We start from the raw sequence: 25,440 nt of genomic DNA, 5'->3' as shown, positions 1-25,440 counted from the left end.
ATGTGATGCGCCTTATATATGAAAAAAGTCTTAAAGAGGCCATTCATTGGAGGTGCGCCTTATAGTGCGGAAAATGCGGTATGTTCATTTTTGGACATGCTAACAAAAAACTGGGCCCTCGACAACTTTGCAAACTGATGAGTGCTGGAGGCGACGACAAATGTGAGGCACAATATATTTGCACTTTTAGAGGAATTTATCGTCTTCCATCTGTCCAAGCTTCGTACCGTTGCCGTGTGGGCTGTATGCGTGTCTCTTTTAATGTACATTACATGTGCATTACCAGTACATTAGCAAACAAAAATGACTCTGCCAAGTGAAACCCAGCAGGGAGCCTTGGTTTGAGTCCAATATCGAGAAAGTCTGTTCGCTTTATTGTCAAACAAAGCGGACCGACTCCATCCTGGAAGTGTTTCTTGGACCAGGCTTTTTAGTTCATAGCCAAACGTCCATTTTAAGCCACGGTAGCAAGCGAAGGTTGAACTCATTTGAACTTCTGAGTTTTTACAAGAACAAGCACGTTAATTTAAGTGGGCAACTTTTTTATGGACCACCGCAACTAATAAAGTTTTTGGCTGTGAAACTAAATCCTGCTGCTAATACGGCGGACGTTTTCCACCTAGATTCTGCGTTCGAACGATGATTAATATCAGGGGCATTTATTGGCGCACTACAACGCTGACGTACAGGATCTGACAAATAGCAAACCTATCATTGTTCAAAATTATTTTGCATTTTTGCTGAGATTGCTTATGAATCCAGAAAGACTCATAGCTGATGGATTACAATGTATACATTCTAAAAGTTGAACTAGTTTGCTGGTGCAATTACTAAAAGATGTGCACTAGTGGCGTTTTCTTTTTTTACTAGGCCTGCCTTCTTTAGTCCTTCAATGGTAATAAGTGAACATTTTTTTTTCATGATAATTTTTCGTTGGGATAGTTGAGTTAATTGAGGACTTTAAATTGCTCCAAGGCACGAATGTGAGTCTGCTGGATTGTTTCCTTATAAATGATCTGTGATTACATAATATCGAAAATGGATGGCACAGGTCTTAATTTTAGGTGTCAAAAAACACCAAGTTTATATTAGATCTTAATTTTAAAAAATAATCTCCCCCCTCAGTAATCATTTGAAGTCTTCAACATGAAACGATTAAGACAACAAAGAACAACTGTCAGAAAAACATCCACCCCTCGCGTGGTGCATTTCATTTTGTGCAAAAAAATAATTTATTTCAGTCTCGTTGAGTACCCGAGCCTCGTTTGTCATATGCAGTTCCCGTTCACCATTTCGTAACCGAGCAATGTCAAGTGGCTCGCGCAAAGCGAACGACTGTGCAGCCGCGTCTGCGTTTCGCCGCGGCGTTTAAGCAGCCTCGTAAGCGAGATTGCAGCTCGGGGCGCGGACGCCGCCTGCAGAAACGCGGCACCTGTTATTCTTTAACCGTAGGCGTTATTCCACCTTCGTACCAGGTACACCGCGGTGGTGTAAATATGCATATCGTGGCTTGCTCTCCAAGGTCAGTTGAGTATCTAAGATGGGGGGGGGGGGGGTTTACAAACCCTCCTTGTGAGTCTACTACTGTACTATAGTTTATTGGCATGCAAGTCCTTCACTCTGTGAATGAATGCATCTCCACATGATTAAAAGTCAATCCGGCACACAGCAGGAGTGTTCCGTTTTTCCTTCCCTTTTGTCGTCGCACCCCATACTTTACTTTCAACATCGTCCCGCTCCTCCTCTTCCTCGCCCGCGACTAAATGCCAGCGCAATACGGTGAACGCGGCAACCCCTAATGAGGAAAACACTCCCATCGGCCATGTAATTGCTGTTTAGGAAGCTAGCTGGCAGAGGGATTGCCGAGTCGCTCTGTATCACAACCTCGCGACTCGGCTACAAAACAGCCTGTGTCACCCTGCCAGGTTGCTTTTTATCTTTTCCCTTTGCTGCGTTCTGTACGCGGTTGTTTGCCCCCGTTTGAGTGAGGCAAAAGGAGAAGTCGTCTGAGAAACTGAGGGATTGATGGGAAAATGTGACGCACACAGGAACAAATTCTGTCCCTTTAAAGTGCCTCAAAAGCAGGGGTGTCGAACTCATTTTTGTCGCAGGGCACACTGTAGTTAGTTTCCCCTCAAAGGGCCGCTATGAATGTGAAATCATGAAAATCTTTCACCTCGTCATAGTTACAGATGAAATTTATGAGCTAGTTTTGTAATTACAAATTGACGATTGCTGTTGTTTGGGCACAGAATATTGTTATCATTAATGATCTGACGATTTGAAACTTTAGTACTGATTTTTTTTTTTTTTTTTTTTTAAATAATGGAAGTTGATTCTCGTAATTTTCCTTTGCGGGGCCACATAAAATCATGTGCCAGATTCAGCCCCCGGACATTGAGTTTGACACCTGTGCTGTAAAGTATGAATATATCTTCTAAATTTGACACACAAGAGTGTTGTTAACAACCCAGCCAAATTTGAATGGAGAGGAAAAAAAATCACATTTACAAAATTAGGCTGCAACGTCATGACAAAGCTGGAAAGATGAATACGACTTTGTCTGTCATTTTTGTTATGCCTATACATAACTCCATGACCGAGCCGTGAAAGTTAATCTGTTTAAAGCCCCCCCGGGGGCTGCAATATAGTTGACCATGCCGCAACACCAAGGCGCTCGAAAGGGGGCGTGCCAGCACGGAGGCCTCGCCCATAACCTGGAGGTCACGCAGTACTTCATAGAGACATCATATTATTTATTTCTGTTCATTTTGATGCATTCACTTTCGTTCCCAAAGGAAGTTCTCTACTTTTAAAAGTTCAGCTCTATTCATGCAGCTCACAATTACATTTGGAAGTGTAAAAAGGCAATACCGCTGTTAAATGTAAGAAGAAAAACATGTAATAATAATAATAATAATAATAATGCTCATGGTGTGGGTTGGGGGTATAACGTATATTCTTCATGTGTTAATGTCACTTTCTTAACACAAATGTTGGTCGAATTTTGAATTGTTGAAGGTTACTGATGTTCAGCTTTGGCACTGTACTAAGATAGTAATCACGACGATATAAACAGGAGTAAAGAAATTCTATTTCTTTATCGCTAGAAATTAAACAAATATTTTTGTCTGCCTCCGTTACCGAGCTAGACATCTTTCAAGCGCGTACTTTACATATTTTCAGCCACCATGTAATATGAGCGCATGAAAATATGGGGAAGCAGACCTGGGTGTGTGTTAAGTGGCAAGAGGAAGGAAAAAAAAAAGTTCCATTGTCATCCTGGAACGTGACCAGATGATCTTTTTTTTCCCCGTTTTATAGTTTCAGCAGCAACAGAGATCAATGGCACAGAGGGAAAATTTGTAATTGTCTTTTGCCATTGAGTGAAAATAATAAATCAGAGTAATTTCATTTACTCTTTCAACAATAAAGTGAAGGGTAAGATTATCAGAGAGCAGAAGAAGCAAGCTGAGGTTCGGAAGACGCTTGTGTAATTTGAAATAAAGGTAACAAAGCAAACAAGATGAGTTGTTGTGTGTTATTAAAATTCAGGGAGCAGCACTTCGGGTGAGCCGAGATGAAGGTCAAGCAATAAAATATATTGAAAACATTGTGTTTTCTTCTAGAACCCCCCGGACTGCAGTAAGGCCCGGAAGCTGGTGTGCAACATTAATAAGGGTTGCGGTTACGGCTGCCAGCTCCATCACGTCGTCTACTGCTTCATGATCGCGTACGGCACCCAGCGCACGCTCATCCTGGAGTCGCACAACTGGCGCTACGCCCCCAGCGGCTGGGAGAGCGTCTTCCTTCCTGTCAGCAACAGCTGCACCGACCGCTCTGGTGCCACCACCGGACACTGGTCAGGTATGTCCAAACGCCTCCCGCCTTCCCTCGAAATGCTACACGGTGAGTCACGAGCTAAAAGAGTGGATACGTATGACTTGTGATGCTCAGATTACTGTGCTGAATTTCATATTTTACAAAAATTCTATATACATTTGGGGGAGGTTTTGGGATGCGCTGTAGGGGAACCACCAAAGTTGAAGACCCTTGAGGTTGAGATGTGCCCAAAATGGCATTTTGTCAAAATGCAAAGTCTGGTTAGAACGGCCACTTATGCAGTACAATGCAGCAAAAATTTTGTAAATCATAGTTTCGTGTGTCAGGAATTTGTGTGATATCACCTGTAGAAAATGTGGGTGGGGGAAACTTCAAATTAGAATAAAACTTCAGCATTTCTCGACATTTTCCCTCGACCGTTTCATTTCCCCCCACTACTCAGCTCCTGTTGGCTGACGAGTTTCAGTTAAGAATATCCATTAATCGGTCATATGGGTCGAAGGTCTGACATGTCGACACGTCAAAATTACTGTGACTTTTAAAACGCCACTTGCCCTAAAAACTCCACTTGATGAGAGAAAATGCAGCACTATTGATGAGAAAAGCAGGGGGTAGAATAGGCCTTGTGCTGCAGCAATTAGTTTTATTTTTTTTGTCCCCTTGAATGTATTTATCGACGATTTTAGCACCATTTGAAGAATCAAAAATAAACAACCAAAATGATTTGTTTACCATCATGTCCATGTTTTGAAATCCCTACAAACACGAGGCTGATTAGGTTCCTCGAACAGATTGAGTTCAACCCGAGACTTTCTGCCGTATCTTCTTGCTGAATTAAGAGTCCACCAGTAGCCTCTTTTGTGCTGCTACAGCTAAAAAAAAAATGGTGTATGAAGTTATTGGCTAAGCAGAACGATGCAATTCTTATAAAACCACTTTGGCAGCTAATGCATGAGCAGGAGGTTGCTGCTCAAAGCTTTCATTGCCAAAAAAACCTGTGACTTGAGAGTCCAGTAAAAAAAAAAAAAATCAAGATAAACAGCATACACAACTTTGTTGTGAAAAAGGTTTCTCCATCAACTGTGTAGCAAGGTTATTTCTCATCAAGGATGATGCACATCTTGTTAAATCCGTGCACAACTGAAAGCTTTTCGAGATAAAGTGGAAAAGGGCTGGGACATAGTTTTAAATCACACTAATTTACAGAAGACAATTGAAGAGGGATTCCCCCTTTTCCTCTGGAGCCCCCCCGCACTCACAGCTTCACTGAGGTGCCCTTGATCGTCCCGCCTCCCTCCCCATGCCAATGCCGGCCCACTTCTACAGTGGCTCACTGGATTGCCGGCTGTGTTCACTATCTTGAAAAAAACAGTATTCCTTATGTTATTTTTTATACACATTTGTTTAAAGACGTGCCTCGAGAGAAACAAAAACAGCCTTTTATAAAATGTCTCCTGCACCCAATCGAATTTATTATGAAGGACCTTGATAGAGGGATTAACGTTCCAGACTGGGGCCCTTTCGGCCGCTTGGCCTATTAAACCTTTTCAAAGTCCGCCAATAGCAAGATTAAGCCAAGTTTGTATTCTAAGTAACTTGGTCTAAGGCTGTAAAAAAAAAAAAGAGGAAAAAAGAGGAAAAAAAATCTGATTTCTTTCCTCCCAAGTGGCATAAATTCATTTTAGTCATGACAGTAGTAAAGAAAAAAAGAACACATGGACACACAAGTAGTCTCTCATATATGGATGAAACCCTGATATCAGTCTGATATGTGCCAGTTGGTGGGTTGCGTCACGGAAAACATCAGACGTTAAAACTGAGCCAAACAAAACATGCCCAACGTTGTCCCTTAGGAATTTATCCACCATGTGCAACTTTAGTGGAATCAAGTGGTGTGTGTGTGTGTGTACATTCGTATGTACTTTTTCTCTCAGCTGTCAAACGTTGCCTCCAACTTTGTCCCCCACAATGCCTTTTAAATAAATATAAATTTTAGTACATTATGTACCGTAATTTCCGGCCTACTGAGCGCACCGATTATAAGCCTCACCCAGTACATTTGTAAAGGAAATGCCATTTACCCAATACCAACACGGTAGCATGAACAGTGCCGGTTAAAAAAAAACAAAAACATACCGATAAAAATCACTGACACACGGCAGCAACACGCTAGCACAGCGCTAACGATAGCGCAGCGCTAACGGAACCGGTTAATAAAAAACATACTGGTAAAAGTCAATTCCCCGGCACATGTATTCCACTGGTCTCACACTTACCTTTTCATCTTGAGTGCCCCCTTGTGGCCGTTAGGGCAAAAATGCATAAATGAACCGCATCACTGCATAAGCCGCAGGGTTGAAAGCGTGTGAAAAAAGTTGCGGCTTATAGGCCAGAAATGACGGTACTTTGAGTCCTTATTTTTAGCAGGGGGGGGGAATTAGGTTATTTACATGTAAAAAGCGCTTCTACTTATGAAAAATTCACTTTGCGAAACGATTTTTGGAACAAATTAATTTTGTAAGTAGCGGCATCACTGCACAGTACTTTCCCCGCCTCCTGCCAATAGATAGCTGCGATAGGCTCCAGCACTCCCGTGACCCTTGTGAGGATAAGCGGCTCAGAAGATGGCTGGATAAAAGTATATGTGACTCATTACTACTCCCCTCTGACTGTACTACGCTTCTTCATAGTAGCACAAACTAATTCTTTGTGTACTGTTTGGCAAATTGACAATTTGTTTGGCGGCACCATCATAAACTGAGGACTCCAATGTTGTAGTCCTTTAGGGGGCTTGGGGTTGTTGTTTTTCTTTGACATAATCCTGCTCTTTTTTTTCTTTTTTTTTTTTTGCCCCACAGTAGTAAGTTCACTGTATCCACTGTGTAACCATTTTTTTTTTTTTTTTTTTTTTTTTTTTTAGAATTCGCCTGAATGAGGAATATAAATTACATGTTGTAAATCTTGTTGAAGCCTCCCTTTGGGATCCAGAACCAAAACAGGCGACACTGGTAAAATAAAGTGCAAGACGCTGCAGTTTTATGGCAGGATTGACATGCGCTGCTGTCTACACACAGCCTGGTGTGTATGCCCCCCCCCCACACAAAAAAAAAATATATATATATATTTACATATATATATATTTACATATATATATGTATGCAATGGGTTGGACAGATCAACAGAGTTGTTAGCCTAAAGCCAAACAAACATTTTAAGAGAATCCTTCCTTCTTAAACTGGTGCTGACACTTTAAAAAAAAATGAAAATAATGGTGATGCCTGACAAATGTGAAATGGGCAGTTGGGTAAAAAAAATTGCCTCGCAGAAATTATTTTTTTTTCGGGTCATTTTGTGCAGCTAAATGTAATTGCTCGGACAAAAGATCGATGGGTTGATAAAACGGGTCACACTCCTGTCGAGCTAGTGGCAGCATCGTTTATTAAGTGTTGAGTTCCGAATCGAAGAGGATACGGTTCCTCGACGGTCTTGCGCTTAAAAAGAAAAAAAAGAAAAAAAGTGTTTGCATGCGCAAAAACTGACAAATCTGAAACGTTTGTGAAAGGCGATAAGTGAATTGGAGGTTTTACTATCTGGGCTTGGCTGCCTCTCTGTCTGGTTCGCTATCACTTTCTCTCTCGTTGCCTCCTTGTTCTCGTGGCCGCATCCTTTCAGCGCTTCGTTTTTCTCCCAGCAACTCATTTGACTCGTGCTCTCCTGGGCTCTTCCTTCTTATCTGCTGCTCTCGGGGTGCCTTGCCTCTTTTTTTTTTTTTTTTCCGCTGCCTTTCATATGTCCTTTTCGACTATCTGGTCTCTCTTTCACCACTATCTGTCTTTACAGCCTCCTATAGATCCATATACGCCATCTGGCCGCCCCGAGCCGACGATTTATTCATTGCGTACATCCTGCATTCGTATGTGTTTTGGGGGGGGGGGTTCCGAAGCAAGTTGTCGTGGTCACCGCGGGGGAACTAGTGACACAATGGCCTTGCTAATGTAAGCCTGTTGCTATTTGACTAGTCCCCATTGTCGTGTCTGTTTCATTAACACTAAGGCAAGTGCGATCTTTGCAAAATGAGGCCGGGGGCTTAAATATGCAAAATGTGTTGGTAATTTTCCTTTTCAGCCGCGTGTCCTTATTCTCCGTGTGCCTTGTCTTATACGCTATGCCTAGCAATTCTCTGTATTCTCACAGTACGAGACCGATTCGGCCGGTGTTTTATTGGGGGGAAAAAAAAGCCCAGTTGAGTTCTATTCACAGCCCACCTTCTTCCTTCTTTATATTGTTAACCCACTTTCTGTAAAGAGTCCCCCCCCCCCCCCTCGGAGGCCGGGGCATTTATAGGCTAAGGGGAATGAATTGTATATGCATCTGAGACTGGGTATTTTCGTCAGGAAAACATATAGCTTCAGGGGGTCGGAATCAAAGATAGCGAAAAAAGTCATTATGGGACCTACTTGTTTCTTCCTGCACATGGGAAATTTCTGAGAACAAAACATGAAAAGATGGGATTAAAGTGGAAATAACATGCAATTCACCAGCCTTGAGGGTGACGACGTCTCAGGGAAGAGTCTGTCCTTGGAAATTTGGTTGGCTTTTCATACCGTCATGTATACTAATTATCAGATAAAATAGAATAAAACCACATTAGAATAGTGAGTTGTTCAGAAATAGAACTTGTACAGTGAAGTATTATCATTCATACCTCACAGTTCTGAAGTTTGGGGTTCCGAACTCAACCTTCCCATGTGAGTTCTGCATGCGTTCCCATGCGCGTTGTAGGCCAGGATCGTCGTAAACCAGTTTCTACCTTTCCATGTGTTCTGGGGCCCGACTACTTGATTTGGCCAGGATGCAAGCAAATCACACTTCCGCCATTGTAGTGTTCACCATCTGTGTCGATTGATTTTAAACACAATGATGCAGTCATTTGGCTTTGTGAGTATCAATTAATTTGTCTTCTTGGCGTAGTTACAAAATTGTTGTGCGGATAAAACAACTAATTTCTTGGATCCGGCCGACCCATTAGCTGAACGTGAAAAGTTCTTGTTTTACTCGGGAATGTTTAGGCGAACGAGGGCATAATTACAAGACGGGTAATTCCGGAGAGGATATGACTCCGTTCATTTGTAAAGTGAATGGCGAGCCGTCATGCTTGTTGCTCGGTGTTACTCGTGTCTCTTCGGATTCAGCTTCTGAAATATGTATGAAGCCTTCTAGGTGAAAGCTTTTGGATCTAATTGAGTGGCTGTGGGTGGAACATCAGTCCATTTGTGCCACGTTTTGAAGCTACTGTACGTACATCCCTCTGTGTATCCCTCATGAAAAAAATGTTATATAAGTGAGGTTTTTGTAATACTATATGCATAACATACAGAATCAGCACCTCCAAATCTGAGACTATGGTCCTCAGTCGGAAAAGGGTGGCATGCCCTCTGTGGGTCGGGGATGAGTTCCTGCTCCAAGTGGAGAAGTTCATGTATTTTGGGGTCTTGTTCACGAGTGAGGGAAGAATAGAGCAGAGATTGACAGACGGATCGGTGCAGCGTCCACAGTGACTTTGTATCGGTTCGTTGTGGTAAAGAGGGAGCTTAGTCGAAAGGAGAAGCTTTCAATCTATCGGTCGATCTACGTTCCTACCCTCAACTCTGGGCACGAGCTGTGGGTCTTGACCGAAAGAACAAGATCCCGGATACAAGTGGCCGAAATGAGTTTCCTCCGCAGGGGTCCCTGGTGAGGGGTTCCGGGCATGTCCCACTGGAAAGAGACCCTGAGGCCAACAGGTGCATAAGCAGAAGACAAATATCTATGTAATTGTGTGGGGTAGATTGATCCTACCCTAACCTATGGAGCTCATGCTCTGGGTCGTGACCGAAAGAACAAGATCCCGGATACAACCGGCCGAAATGAGTTTCCTCCGCAGGGTGTCTGGGCTCTCCCTTATAGATAGTGTGAGAAGCTCGGTCATCCGGGAGGGGCTCAGTGTCGAGCCGCTGCTCCTCCGCATTGAGAGGACCCAGATGAGGTGGCTGGGTCATCTGATTCGGACGCCTCCCTGGTGAGGTGTTCTGGGCATGTCCCACCGGAAAGAGACTCGGACAACCCAGGACACGCTGGACAGACTATGTCTCTCGACTGGCTTGGGAACACCTCGGGATCCCTCTGGAAGAGCTGGAAGAAGTGGCTGGGGAAAGAGAAGTCTGGGTATCCCTGCTGAAGCTACTTTCCCCACGACCCAACCCGGAAAAGCGATAGATGATGGATGGATGATATATGCATTTATGGAATACTAAGTTCCGACCAGGACTTATTCCATACAACAGCCCTTTGACTGCGTTATCTTTTATTACATGACACAGTTTACATTTTAATAATTTTGAAAGTTTTTCCACCATTTATGTGACCTGTTACATACAGTATACTCGTTAGATTAAAAAAAAAATGAAAGAAGGTAACGTGAAAATAAAGACCTGAGATAATGCGGTGGCACAGTTATGAACATCATCTTGTAAATGAGGTGTGGTGGTTTCAAAATGACCTAATCAGATTCAAGCTCCTGTTAAATGGGAGTCAGCACACACGCGCGACAATTTCAAGCCCCTCTGATTCCCTCCGATTAAAGTTCAGCTATCTCGTCACCTTCCACTGACATTCTTATTATTTTGTTTGTCTCTTTTCTCGCGTAAAACAAAAGGTAGTGAGCTAATGATGACTTCTACTCGGAAGTCTTCTTCACTTCCTCTACCTTGACTCAGACAGGTTCTCGGTTCCAACTGAAGAAGAACAGCCGCCAGCAATTTTTAAGTTCGTTTTTAACAGTGTATAACGCTTCTTCTGTTCCGTAATTGCCTCGTGATTCAGCACTGCGACACCCAAAATGAGGCTTGATTTTTGTTCCTGTCCTAGTCCCTAACATGATTTTATGGACCCATTGCGTTCAAGGCAGTTTTTACACATTTACTCTTTCCGCGTATTTAGAAAGTGCGCAGATGTTGTTTATCGCAGTATTAGGACTTGTCTTTGGCGCTACGTCAGCCTCCAACCCGATTATATGTAAATGCGGGATGCACATGCACACTTTATGAAGGTTTTATAACAGAAAAGAAAGTGAAGGTTGTCTTCCAGGCATATCCCTGCTGGTGAAACGAGATTATCAAGGGCTTCGTGTTTGTGCGTTTGCAGCTTACTGTTATTTTCATTGGTTGTTAAAGTTGTTTCTTTTGAGCCACCTGTTTTCCCTTTTGCATGCACGCCCGTGCTGTCTTAAAGTGTGTGTGTGTGTGTGCGTGCGCGCAGTTAAATGTGTACATATACATGGTCAGACAGTTGGCCTTGCGGTGATCGTAGCAAGTTCTGGCAGTGCTCCGAGGTTTTTTTTTTTTTTTTGCTACCCAGAGATGTGACCTTTATAATCAGTGTAGCTCAACCCTTTGCCCACGGCTTCTGCCAATCTAGACTCAGCCTGGGGGCGCCAATGGCCGACCACCCTCGCCCCAACCACCACCACCACCACCATCCTCTCCACACCCCAACTATCTTTGATTCCAAGCAACTTAACTTTGCCCTCAAGCAAGAGCACTTGGGAAAGTCTTATCGACTATCAACCTCGCAGTCAGTCGCGCTCATTAGCGAAAAAGACCTTCAACAAGGCATGAATATCCATTTGACTTGAAAATGTATTGTTTCTGTTCAGTCCAGTCTTACTCCAGCTGATTGGTCAATTTAAAAGGTAAATGTAGACTGGGGGTGGCAAAATGCGAAATTAGTTTTTGGCTCTGCAATTATTATTATTTTTTTAACTCTCCACTAAAATTGATTGGGTTCTTACCTGTGCCACAGCTCCGCAAAATTTAATGGAAAATCGTGTTAACAAACAAAATAAACAAAGTCGAGTAATTTTCTTTTCAATTTTATTTTTATAGGTTTTGGAGAAATTTGGTCAAATACATGAGTACAGTATATCATACATTTTGTGTTTTATTGTGTGGTGGGCCTCCGGCTATTATCCACATTACAGTGACTTTGATATCATTGTATTAATAGTTTTGCTTCTATTCTGTTCCCACATGAAATATTGAATACTATCCATCCGTTCATTTTGTTAGCCACTTATCCTCACAAGGGTCGCGGGAGTGCTGGAGCCTTTTCCAGCTCTCAACTGGCAGGAGGCGGGGTACAGCCTGAACTGGTTGCCAGCCGATCGCAGGGCACATGGAGACAAACAGCCGCACTCACAATCACACTTAGGGGCAATTCCGAGTGTCCAATTATTGTTGCATGTTTTTCGGATGTGGGAGGAAACCGGAGTGCCCGGAGAAAACCCACGCAGGCACGGGGAGAACATGCAAACTCCGCACCGGCGAGTTCGGGATTTTGAACCCCCAGTCCTCAGAACGCTTTACAGCTGATCCACCGTGCCGCCCTATTGAGTACTAGTTTCCCCGAAAATCAATGAGTCATTATGTGCGACGCGTTTTCTTTGCAGGAGAGGCCCACGATAAGGATGTGCAGGTTGTGGAGCTGCCTATAGTGGACAGTCTTCACCCTCGCCCCCCTTACCTGCCTTTGGCCATCCCCGAGGATCTGGCGCCGCGTCTAAACCGCCTCCACGGTGACCCATCCGTCTGGTGGGTGTCCCAGTTTGTCAAGTATCTGGTGCGGCCCCAGGCTTGGCTCGAGAAGGAGATCCAGCAGACCACTGCCAAACTGGGCTTCAAACACCCCATCATTGGGTAAGACCGCTCACCTGTCATTTTTATTGCATTCATGGGCAAATTTTGCTGCGCTGCTTCCAAGGTTTCCATTGGGCTTCTATCAGCGTTTCCGAGCAAACAGAAGGGCTGCTAATTAGCAAATAAAGAGAGCGCTTCAGGGGGTTGATGGTGGAGCTTTTGCTGGGGTTAATATGAGGTTAATACAATCGTACTAAAAGGAACAGAAATTGTTTTTTATTTTTTTTTTTTTTTTTTCTTGTCAGTTAGAAAATATACAGGTTCCCGAGTTTGGTTAATTATTTCCAATACCCGCCGCGAAAATACCAAAACAAGCAATGGGATTTTCGGACATATCTCTATCTTGAAAAACCATAACGGTGACTCATAGTCCACTAAAAGGTATTTAAACACCTGAGTTGCATAAACTGTTGCATAAACCGCCTTTTTTTTTTGTTGTAATGTGCTGCTAATGAAAGATAACACTAATTAAGCCCAAACTATATTTTCTCGTGAGTGAACAGACATGTTCTTTCATAAGATTCAATAACTTTGAAGTATATTTATGACCATGTTTTGAAAGAGTTGCAAAACCTCGTATTGGATGATGAAACTATTGAGAACTATTGCTTTTTTGTGACCGCAACTTTCAATTCTGAGATCACTTTTTGATACGTGCACTACAGGTAGGCTTACATAAAATGTAAAAATAAGCGGATTATAATTTACAGATGTTTACGGACAGAATTTCTTGATAAAGCATAGGTGCGAACAAATAATGTGGTCCTAACTAGTAGCCTCATGAAAATGTCTTTCGAAAACATTTCATTGAGTTATTATGAATCTGGCGACCTCAGGGCAAACCTGGGGAGTGCTGGACTTGGGGGTCTTTACCAATTTATTTGCACGAACTAACTTGAAATAAGTAGTCGTGAGCAATTTTGCCCTTTGGGTTGCGAGTCCTGCCTCAGGTAGTAACGTTGGTTGCTATATCAGATTGTCTTGGTGAAGAGAGAGATTGAGACAAAATGTAAATCTCTCCATTTAGGCATTGGTCTACGTTCCTACCAAAAACTTTGCAATTTGGTGGTTCAAACTGGGTCAATCCCTTAGGATATGGGTCCCCCAACCACCCACTTATTTTGAAAATGAGGTACCTCTGTCAAAACGCTCACTAATGGGGCATTGATACGGGGAGCGGGGGGAGTAAACCCACAAAACTAAACCTGTTCTGCTCGCAAATGACCCAACGAAGGCCTCAAAACTGCTCCTGCACTTGGAGCCCAAAAACAGGAAAGAAAGAAAAAAGCCCATGGAGGGTTTAAAAGATTACTCTGAGATCAGAATGGTTCATTGAGGAGAAACGAGCGCAGGGCACCCACTAATTTCAACAACTACATTTAGCGCAATCTTGCGTTTTATATTAATTAGTTTTTATTTGTGTCTGTGTTGGTCCATCATCATTTGTGTGTATGTGACCCTTGGCACAAAAAAATGCCCTCCTGGAAGAACCAGAATAGAACCGCTGCTCCTCCACATCAAGAGGAGCAAGTCTAGGTGGTCTAGATAGCTCCTTTGTCTGGCGCCAGAACACCTGTCTTCCTGGCAAGGTGTTCTGGACCTGACCAACCGGTAGGAGACCTTAGGGAAGAACTCGGAAGCACCAAAGTGATTGTGCGTCAGAGCTGACCCTCGGCTGAAATGAGAACGTGGCCGAGGGACGGGGAAGTCTGGGCGTCGACTGCCGCCACCTGGACCAGGACTCTAGGAGATAATGAACTGACGGACGGATATTTCTGTACTCGTATTTTTTTTCCTCGCCAGCCAGATGCCCAACTCGGGGAACATTTGCATTTCGCGTGCAAACCTCTCCTCTTTATGCTGCGCTTCCTGCATCAGCTATTATTGTTACCTCCTCACTTAGCCAGATGGGAGATTTTTATCATTCGACACCCGACGCGCATGATGATGAGCACGACGAGGAAGCGCCGTACACGACTGACTTTCGGCACCTTTTGCTGAGAAAGACCCAACTTTTCACACTGTCCCGCGAGTCTCCGACCGCTGGGGAAGGGAAAAGTTGAAACTAAACACCGAGACTGTGAAGCCGTCCCACCTTAGTCGCCCTCGAAGATCACGCCGGCGCACTCGTGGCGAACGATACTGGTCCCTCTCAACTTGGATGCTTTTGCTCCAAGCGATCCTCGCTCATCACGCTCCCTGCTGGCTCCCGCTCGGCTCAGTTCGCTCTAACTCTTGTTCCATCCCGCCTGCCTTTGTGTCTCCTTTCATTGAGCAGAGCAGCTGCCGTCTCTTTGAGCTCTCCTTGACTCTCCCCTCCTTTATCTCGTCTTTCTTTTCTACTTTCTGACTCATTTCTGATCGCGACTTGCATTTCATTTGTTCTTGCCGCCAAGACGTCTCTTTTTTTTTTTTTTTTTCTTTTCGACGCCGCTCCCTCCCTCTCCCCTGGCACGCATCTGTATTCACGAGCCTTTCGCTCTCGTATAGTTTTCCACACATCTCTGTTACTTGTCTCCGATGGCACCCCCTACTCCACGCGCGCACTCACACCCTCTCAATAGCTGAGAAAAAGGTTTGATCGCTTCCCCCCCACCCTTCCCCCGACATCCCGCACATCCACTCAATGAGCTAATGTAGCAGCAAAGTGTCCGTAAGCTTCTGTCAGCATTCTGGTGGGGGATAATAATGTGTGTGCTTGTGCGAAAAAAAGGGGGAAAGTTTGTGGAAGAGTGTGAAGTGTGGAAAAGACCCCACAAGTGTGAAAGGAGGTGAAAGTTGAGCATATTGGATAAAAAAAACACCATGTCAGAGCTTAGAGACATGACAATCAAGCCCATCACGTTCCATTAAATCTTCAATGTCAATGTCTTTTGGGAGAATTTATTAAAAATTGCCAATTTCGCCCACAAACTTGGGCAAAACCAACACATTGTACACAATCAGTATTTTTTTTTCCATAAAGATTAAACTGTTACACATGAGATAAATACATTGTTACAGTAGCTCACGGTGGAGTGTTAAAAATGTTATTTAAAATTTAAAAAAACAAACAGGAAATGGGTTTATCTTCCAAAGGCTTAATTCTTTGTTTGACGAATGAAAAAAAATCCATGGAAACTGTTGATATTAAAATGTATAATAATAAGCGTTAAATATAAATTCCCTGTCTGATAGTAAATTAATATGGAGGAATATATAGACCTCAAGCTTGAATGGGAATTACTAAGAAAATGGTATTGCGACGGCACGGTGGATCAGCTGATAAAGCGTTGGCCTCACAGTTCTGAAGTCCCGGATTCGATCCCGGCCCCGCCTGTGTGGTGTTTTCATGTTCTCCCCCGTGCCTGCGTGGGTTTTCTCCGGGCACTCCGGTTTCCTCCCACATCCCAAAAACATGCAACAATAATTGGACACTCTAAATTGCCCCAAGGTGTGACTGTGAGTGCGGCTGTTTGTCTCCATGTGCCCGGTGATTGGCTGGCAACCAGTTCAGGGTGTACCCCGCCTCTCGCCCGTTGACAGCTGGGATAGGCTCCAGCACTCTTCCCGACCCTCGTGAGGATAAGTGGCAAAGAAAACGGATGGATGGATGGATGGATGGATGGATGGATGGATGGATGGATGGACAGTATTACGATTCTGACTCCCATTATCGATACCGCTCATCGAGCCGATTTCTTACCAATTCTCTGATCAATTGTAATTGGGTGAGGCAGTGACAACAACACCAAAAAAAAAAAAATAATAATAATAATAACTCTTATAGGGATGGAGTTACTGGAAACTCGGTCTTAAAAAGGACCAGTTTTCCATTCCCATCTCATTGTTTAGACTTTGAAATGATTTTTCTTTCAGACATAATGGAAGTAGAAAAACTAAAATAAAATAAATAAATCATGACTAATTTTACAGGCAATTAGCGATTTAAAATTCCCAACTTCCGGTTTAAAATGTAGTTATGTAAAAACTGTTTTTACATAGATATCGAAGCCCTCGAGTATCTCACGTCTTTATTCATGTTCTTCCCATGTTGCAGTTGGTCATTTATTGTCGAAACCCCCCCCCCAGAGAAATCTATTGAATATTACGAAGGAATCCGTGCGCTCGTCTGAATTTGTGTAAATCAGAATCAAAGTTCCGTTTGAAAGCGAGGGCTTTTATCGTCTTCCTGTTTTCCTCCGCCGTGCTCGTTGCAAATTATTAACAGTCATGCAGCAAGAATAATCATAGCAAGCGCATGAGGACACATGAGCCAGATGAATATTCAGATGAAATTGGCTACATAACCGGAAAGTGCTTTTTTTGGTTGACCCCCCCCTCCTCATCTGCACACCCGAGCCAGTGCATCGTGCAACTACTGAATAAGACAATAGTGTATCTGTCTAAAGACTTGTAGAGCTCCTATGACGAGTGATGTTTAAATCCTTTTGATCGACTTCCGGAGCGCTGACGTCACGTGCGAATCAAAGATTTATTTGGTGTACATGGGTTTTGTTTCATTTTGTGTTTTTTTGGTTTTTTTTGGGTGCAAGCACATCTCTTGTGTGGGTGTGTATAAAGTGTGCTGGTGCTCAGTGCCTGTATGCTGAAATAATGACGAGGGCTGCTGTGAGCGAGCTCGGGTGTGGCATCTTTGGGGAGGGCAAGATGGGGGGAGGAGGGGAGTGATACGGACCCAGACCATTATTTAGGTGACATAAAAATGGGGTCACGCCTCCGAAACTTACAAGCCGACCTCTGGCCCAGCCTGTTTATTATTATTCTCTCTCACAAAATTTGTAATTCCTTTCCCCAAAAGTGTTCCGAGGCAGGGGGGGCAAGCTGGTGGCAGCTCTATAATTAACCAGGAAGCTGTCAGTGACCCAACACTGATGGTTGGACTGGGCTGCTACCTGGTGCAAGACACCAAACACATTTTTTTTTTGCCATTTATATATATATATATATATATATATATATATATATATATATATATATATATACACACACACACACACAGTGGAATTGCCATATTCTAACGTCACCGGAGTTGTAATTCCATCAAATCTCGTGAAATCAAAACTCACAGATTTTGCTTTTCGTGCCCCCCGCCCCCATCCAACTGCAGATAGCATATATCACTTGGTATCAAGTAGAGCAGAGGTCGGGAACCTCTGGCTCGCGAGCCATATAGTGAAGAAAATAAGTATTTGAACACCGGGCTATATTGCAAGTTGTCCCGCTAAGAAATCATGGAGGGGTTTGAAATTTTCATTTTCATCTGATTCAGGATAATACACGAAGTGGAGGTGGACTTTTGAAAGCGGTCTAACGGGACACTGAGGGTCAGAATTCTCGCTGATACACAGGTGTTCGAATACATATTTGCAGCACACAAATAACTCCTTAAAAAAATAATAAATTGAGGATTTCTGGATATTCTTTTTCGATGATCTCTCATGGTGGACATGCACCTACGATGAAAATTTCAGCCCCCCCATGATTTCTAAGTGCTAGAACTTGCAATATAGCACGGTGTTCAAATACATATTTTCTTTACTGTATATCATTTGGTATCAAGTAGAGTGTTGTGTTTTGTTTTATTTTTGAAATATTGAAGCACTACTAAACATAGCCATTGTTTATGAGTTATTTTTACACCTGCACAAAGTTATTTCGATATCCATCATTTCCAATAATGTTGCGGTTTTTTTTATGAGATAGATTGGTAGAATGATAGATTGATAAATATTTTATTCATCCCGTGAGGAAAATTACAAGAAATGTTGTGGATTGTGCCTCTAAATCACTTGTAAAAGCCGTACGCAGAAAACAAACGAATGAAATGGTGTGAAAATACATGCAAGCTAATTAGCCAATTGCGTAAGAAGCCATAAACATCATGATTGCGATGGTGTTATAACAAATGAGTCCAAACTTTTTTTTTTTTAATAGATTTTGCAATTTTCATGTCTTCCCCGAGGCCACGAGTCACAATACAGCGACGTGGCTGGCTGCTTTCGTAATGTAATAGTTCTGGATGGAATAAAAAATGGAGTTTCGGCATCCATCAGTTTGAGGCGCGCGGCTGCGTCAGGAGAGGATGTGCGTTCTCACCCATCCTTTTTTTTTTTTTTTTTTTTCCCACCTTCATATATGCAGTCTGCTCCCCGCTTTGTCCTGGATTGCTGGAAGGAATGACACAGAAATAACAAGTGTTGCTTATTTCTCCTCCTGACTTGTCCTACATACGCGCGCCAAAGCCTCTGCCTCTGCAAATACCTTCTATCGCTGCTATTCATGTGGTAGTCTATATGAGGATATTGCAAATGCACAAATAGAAGTATGTACAAGGGTGGTGCGCTCCCGCTTTTCATCAGACGCTCTGGGGACAAAAGTATTGGGACGGCTGCACGAAGGGAAAAATACGGAGTTGGTCCTACGACGTCGCAAGGTAGCAGATGAAATTGATATTGCAATGACAGTGGAAGTCAAAGGCGTGTCCTCATTAGTCTCAGGCAAGCTGAACCCGATCAGGCGGGTTTAGGGTGAGAGGCAGAATGCACATAGCATGCATTCTTAAAGGTCAAGTGTCATGCCGATGAACATGAAAAATACATATATTATTCACTTCAATGTCCATACGAAAAAAAGAAACATGAGCGGAGGGCGCGTCATCCATGCGCAAAGTTGCGAAAGTCTCATTCGACATTCAAGTGGTCGCCATATTGGCTGCATCTCCTGTCCGTGACGTCACACCAGGACATTCGCCGTTGAAAACACGCTGTGCCACCTACTATGGGAGGCGAACGCGCCCCTTCTGACACGGAAGCTCTTTTCGAAGAAGAGAACATCTCACAATCGAGTGAAGTGACCGGGGCGATATCACCCTATCGTTTCAAGCCATGATTAGATGATATGCGGATCACAGCCAAACCGCATGCAGACAAACCACCTCCAAGGCCCAGCGCCGTGACGAGCCACCCTGGTCAAAGCGGGGGCTGACAAGGCTGGTGCTGATCCACAAGGCCTGCGGAGGCCGTCCTTCAGTGGCTGCTGGTCAGAAGCCTTCCGATGCACACATCGACACATTTAGCACCCCTGATTTACGGATTACGTCTCCCCCCCAACTATTATTTTTTTTTTTTGTAGCTGTATACACACCTACCTGTCATTTGGAACCCACGAAGCTCTCGTCATTTGCACCCGTGCAGTCCATTTTTCACGACGAACCGGGTCTTTTTGAAAAGTATGAAGAATGAATCCATCCTCCCGAGTGTTCGAACAATAGCCAGCAATACAACGAGCCGGCATTTTGGCGAACACGAAGGAACAGAACTACCTTCCAGCAGACCACTGAAGCTACCAACGTCACTTCCTGCTGCTTCTCGAAAACAAATCCCTCAAGAGAATTTTCATGACAAAAAACGGACAGCTCCATTCCGGCTCCCTTTTTTTTTTTTCCTTTAATAACATACGACAAATCATGCATTTCATGACAGTGGCACTTAAAGGATGTGACAGTAAGCTGGAGGCTGACGCACCAATCAATATCCAGCTGCGCTGCCAGCGTTATTATTAGGGCTCCTATTGGCTCTCATTAGATTGTGCAAGCGATCATAAAGCGGCCTGTCTTATGTGTAATAGAGGAATGCAAACCAAATTATCAATTTGAAACTGATTTGGTGTGAGTGAGCAGTTGTCTTTTGACGATAAAATGGATCCTCAGTAACGTTTGTGAAATAGCTGACTGTCATTTCTCCGAGGGTCAAGAGCGAAAGCATCGCGACGGTCGGCTCATCGCAAATGTGTTTTTTTGTGTTCAGCGTCCACGTGAGGAGGACGGACAAAGTCGGCACGGAGGCGGCCTTCCACCCCATCGAGGAGTACATGCTGCACGTGGAGGAGCAGTTCCAACATCTGGCCCGGCGAGGCCACGTGGACAAGAAGCGGGTCTACCTCGCCACGGATGACCCCTCCTTGCTGCAGGAAGCCAAGACAAAGTCGGTCTCCAAGCACATCCGTTTTTTCCTTGAACCATTGTGACTGCCGGTGACTTCCTCGCTGCCCTCTTTAGGTACCCCGACTATGAATTCATCAGCGACAACTCCATCTCGTGGTCTGCGGGCCTTCACAACCGCTACACTGAGAACTCTCTGAGAGGGGTCATCCTGGACATCCACTTCCTTTCCCAGACCGACTTCTTGGTGTGCACGTTCTCCTCGCAGGTCAGTGCACCCTCGTTTTCCAGACGGCACGGCAAAGCGGTCGTACGGCGGCCCCTCGACATAAAACATTTCGAGGCGCGGCGATCTTCGGCGCTCATGTGGACCGTACCTTGCCGCGAGAACTTGACGACCACGGGTCCAATCCAACGATAGGTGAACCCACTTCTGGGGAATATGCGGCAGAACGCCGTAGTTTGCGCTGCGCTGTATAAAGACATCACAAAAAAGGCACGCTCGGTTAACGCCATACTTAGTTCATCCTGACCCCTGCGCTAATATTTAACATCCTTGCCTTGTTATAACCCAGAATAATTATTATTCCCTTTCAAACGTTGCGTGTTTGTAACGTTACGCGCCAAAAATGTCATCTTTTGTTGTACTCCTTACAAAACAGATGATGACACAGACACAGATCAGCGTGACTCATTCTTGCGTCAAATACCAAAAAAAAAATTAAAAAAAGTTTCCTTTCAAACATTCATAACTCGTGCATCGTGTTTTTGTTGATGAATTTACAAACTGAGCTTTTCCTTGCGTTCACCGCAGAGGTTAAAGAAATCGAGTTAAGTTTTCAGCTGCTGGGAGGAGCGAAGGGAGCAACTGTTAAAAATAGAGTTAAGGTTACTTCATTAACAAGGCAGCGACTGCACATTTGACAAGTGTTCAAAAAAGATAAGCAAATCCGTGTCGTTCACGCGGCGGGAGGAAACGCTGAGTCCAGTTGCCATGGCGACAGCTTCATTTGCCGGAATCCTCCCCGCCGGGCCGCGCTTTCAAACGCTCGTCGTTTTACGCGGCGTTCGGTGGCTGACGTTGGCCGCCGTTGAACGGAACGAGCGGAAATAACTCCCTAGTCAAAGCCGTACGTTGATTTGCGAAATGAGTCAGGAGAGCTCGTCTTTCTGATGGCGAGCATGCGGTCGGGGTGCAACAAAAGCAAGTGAAAGGGATTCCTGGAAGGCGCCAAAGACTTTTCAAGACCTGCGCGGAGCTTAAAGACAATTAGCATGTACTTTACCACCTTTATTATTATTATTATTATTATTATTATTTTGACTTAATGGATTTTCCTCGTAACCCTCTCAGTGACGTACATGCCACGCCGAGTCACTTCAGCCCACTCACTGAAGGACTTCAATCATGAGGATTTACATCCATCCATTTTCTGAGTCGCTTATCCTCACAAGGGTCGCGGGGAGCGCTGGCGCCTATCAACGGGCAGGAGGTGGGGTCCACCCTTGAACTGGTTGCCGGCCAAACGCAGGGCACATCGAGACAAACAACCGGACTCACAATCACACCTTCATGTTTTGTTGTTTTTGGGGTGTGGGAGGAAACCGGAGTGCCCGGAGAAAAGGATTTACATTTAGATGGCACGGTGGATCAGCTGGAAGGAGTTGGCCTCACAGTTCTGAGGTCCCGGGTTCAATCCCGTCCCCGCCTGTGTGGAGTTTGCATGTTCTCCCCGCGCCTGCGTGGGTTTTCTCTTACACCCCAAAAACATGCAACATTAATTCGGACACTCTAAATTGCCCTTAGGTGTGATTGTGAGTGTGATTGGTTGTTTGTCTCGATGTGCCCTGCGATTGGCTGGCAACCAGTTCAGGGTGTTCCCCTGCCTCCTGCACCGTTGACAGCTGGGATAGGCGCCGGCACTCCCCGCAACCCTTGTGAGACTAAGCGGTTAAGAAAATGGATGGATGGATGTAATATACAACATCTTCTGTACTCGCAGAAAGTTTGGGATATTTGCCTCGTAAAAAAAAAAAAGGAGACAAAAAGGAGGCAAAATTCCCGGCAGCTCTTTCATCCGCAACCTTGACCCAAATTTCTACGGCCGTCTCGTTCGATGGCTTTCTCTGAGTCTTCCAGTGTCGTTTCGATCTCACGATGTACAAAAACGTCAAACGTTTGGACTCCATTACGCTCGAAAAGGAACTTGTAACTCAGTCAAGGGGACTCCAGAAAACGTGCACATTGCGGAGCCACATCTGAAAAAGTCTTAACGATAAAGTGATAAAGCTTATGATGTTATTAAAATAGTGTCTTCGTATTTTACACGAGTTTTCTGCTAAGTCAGAGTTTTATGATGAATATACTCAAACCTTGCAGGCAAAGCAATTATCCAAGGCACTTGGTGTGAATGCTTGAGTTCGGCTCATTAAAAATCTGAAACATAACAATAATAATAATAAGTGCTTTAATATAAATTCAGTAAGAGGTTGAAAAATACAAATCATGAAAGTCCCTGTTGACAATAAAAATTATTAAAACAATTATTTTCATGACTGTGTGAGCATCCTGTATGTGGTATGTCACCTCATATTTTTGGAGCCATTTCGCATCTGAAAATAAACTAATTACTACCTTGTTTGTCCATATTGTTAACAAAATTGGAAATAAAGCCTTTTTTTTTTAAAATAAATACATATATATATATATATAAATGCACCTCTTGGGAATTGTGATGGAAAATAATTCAGAGTCGGTCTCCATCAAGTAATTGGTGGAATGCGAGTCATGCTCAGAGCGCCCCCCACTGGCCAGGAGGTGAATCGTGTCAGAGGATTTGCTCAACCCTTATTAAAGAGAAATTCCGGTGGTTTGGAGTAATAATGTATTCAATAGGTCATGTAATATGTACTCTATATTGATAATGTGATGTTAAATCCTCTCTCATTTAATCAATAAAGTGTTTTGAGAAGATTTTTATTGACAATTCCGAACTGTCAGGTCACATGACCTACGTGCTCGGATGATACGTGGCGCAACAAAGGCTCGATGACATGGGAAACCATTTATGCCCAGCGCTGATTTCTCGGGTTTATCCTCATCTGATGAAGAAATAGCAGTATCGGTTGATCGGGAAGACGGAGGAATACGTCCATACAGATTTGAACCTGTGGCTGTAATTAATATTGAATATTTGGATGGTTCTTCGGGCGGAATGACGTGGAGTCTGACGGCGGAGCCGGTACCTCGCTCGGTCGCGGATTTAAGGGTTACATTATCAAGATAGAGTACATACCACCGGAATTTCCCTTTAAATTGAAATACTGCCTTTCAGGGGTGGGTAAAAATATGTATTGAAGCGCGCTCGCAACATGAAAAATTGACCACGCAACAGCTCTTAATGTGAAAAAGTCATAAATTAGGACACTTACGTCACGGTGGCGGTGTATTTTGTCCCGCAGCAGGTATAATCTCCCTCCCTCCCCCGCACGGTATTTTCACCACAGGTGTGCCGCGTGGCCTACGAGATCATGCAGACCCTCCATCCGGACGCCTCGTCCTTCTTCTACTCCCTGGATGACATCTACTACTTCGGGGGCCAGAACGCCCACAATCAGATCGCCGTGTACCCGCACCAGCCCCGCAACGGCGAGGACGTCCCGCTGGAGCCCGGCGACGTCGTCGGCGTGGCCGGCAACCACTGGGACGGGTACTCCAAAGGCGTCAACCGCAAACTGGGCCGCACCGGCCTCTACCCCTCCTACAAGGTCAAAGAGAAGATCGAAACGGTCAAGTACCCGACGTACCCCGAGGCGGACAAACTGCTGCAGTCCCACAAGAAATGAAATGTGGCGGGGGGCAGGCGGGGGGGCGTGGATCTATTAAAAGATACAATTGAAATATCAGAAGAGGAGGAGGAGAAAGCCGTAGACTCCGGTTTCCAGGGAAGGAGGCCGCTTTTTGTACAGAACGACGAGGAGGCCCGCGTAGCCAGTTAGATGAGAAGACCTGACGGAGACTGACGGGACTGCACTCGGTGCATGTGTGCGTGAGCGCCAGCGTCTGCGCGCGTGTGTGTGTGTGCACTTGCGCGTGTGTCCGGTCGCAGAGGACTCGCACCGCCACTCCCCTGCCTCGCCTCGGCGCGCTCCGGCAGTGGGGTCTGTAGAGTCTGTAGATTTTAAAGCAACGCTTTAAAAAAAAAAAAGGAAAAATACACATAACTGTCGGAGCGGATCTTTACTGTAAAGACTGGACCCCCGCCGCCCCCGTCACTCTTCTCTCACAGGTTCGAAAGCTGGAGAAACAAGTGTTTTAATTTAATTTGGGGGTGGGGGGGGCTTTTAATTCTACATTTGCCTTTTTTATTTGTTTAGTTTTGATTCTTTTGACTGAATGTACTGTATCCTCTTTTTTTTCGCCAGACTCCACTCCATGTCCTTCCTCCCAATCTCGTCCCACGTGCAATTCATTTTTAATATACCGTGTTGTGCTTTTAATCCCCCCCCCCGTCTTAATTTTTTTTTTTTTTTTAAAGCGTGCTGCTCGCGTGTCGTGTACTGTACCGCACGTATGTGTGTATGATAGAAAGTACTCGTGTGCTGCTTTTCAAGGGGCCATGTTAGCAAGTCGCCCGGTGCCTGCTTCTTTTTCGCCACCTCCATACTCAGTTGTGTTTGTGTGCCTGGCAGCGATGCGGGGGGTCTGTGTGTGTGTGTGTGTGTGTGTGTGTATGTGTGTGTGCGCGCGTGTGTCTGTGTGTGTTTTGGGGGGGGGGCACTTTGAACAATGGAGAAGTTCGCTCACCCTCCCTCACGAACAATGCCGATGTACTGACGTACATCAACGTTCTCGCCAAATGAAGCACTCTTGTGTTCTTATGTCCATCCTACTTTTATTATTATTTTATTTTTTGGGGGGGG

The 25,440-nt window shown here is 44.4% G+C and overlaps 1 protein-coding gene across 4 annotated transcripts in view; it reads left to right on the top strand.

Annotated features, from left to right (window-relative positions):
- The window catches only part of fut8b (fucosyltransferase 8b (alpha (1,6) fucosyltransferase)), a 197,926-nt gene extending 173,254 nt beyond the window's left edge, over positions 1 to 24,672 (top strand). For all 4 annotated transcript variants that reach the window (XM_061812713.1, XM_061812710.1, XM_061812712.1 and 1 more), the window contains 5 exons: positions 3,630 to 3,867; positions 12,329 to 12,575; positions 20,384 to 20,560; positions 20,635 to 20,785; positions 24,025 to 24,672. In XM_061812713.1, the coding sequence (XP_061668697.1) occupies positions 3,630 to 3,867; positions 12,329 to 12,575; positions 20,384 to 20,560; positions 20,635 to 20,785; positions 24,025 to 24,363 (1,152 nt within the window). In that variant the 3' untranslated portion in view covers positions 24,364 to 24,672. The remainder of the gene's footprint in view (positions 1 to 3,629; positions 3,868 to 12,328; positions 12,576 to 20,383; positions 20,561 to 20,634; positions 20,786 to 24,024) is intronic.
- Positions 24,673 to 25,440: the final 768 nt, after the last annotated feature.

This window comes from Syngnathoides biaculeatus, chromosome 23 (assembly GCF_019802595.1).
Source record: "Syngnathoides biaculeatus isolate LvHL_M chromosome 23, ASM1980259v1, whole genome shotgun sequence".
NCBI classification, from domain to species: domain Eukaryota; kingdom Metazoa; phylum Chordata; class Actinopteri; order Syngnathiformes; family Syngnathidae; genus Syngnathoides; species Syngnathoides biaculeatus.
Note: the sequence above shows the minus strand (reverse complement) of the source record. Positions and strands in the feature narration are given on the sequence as shown.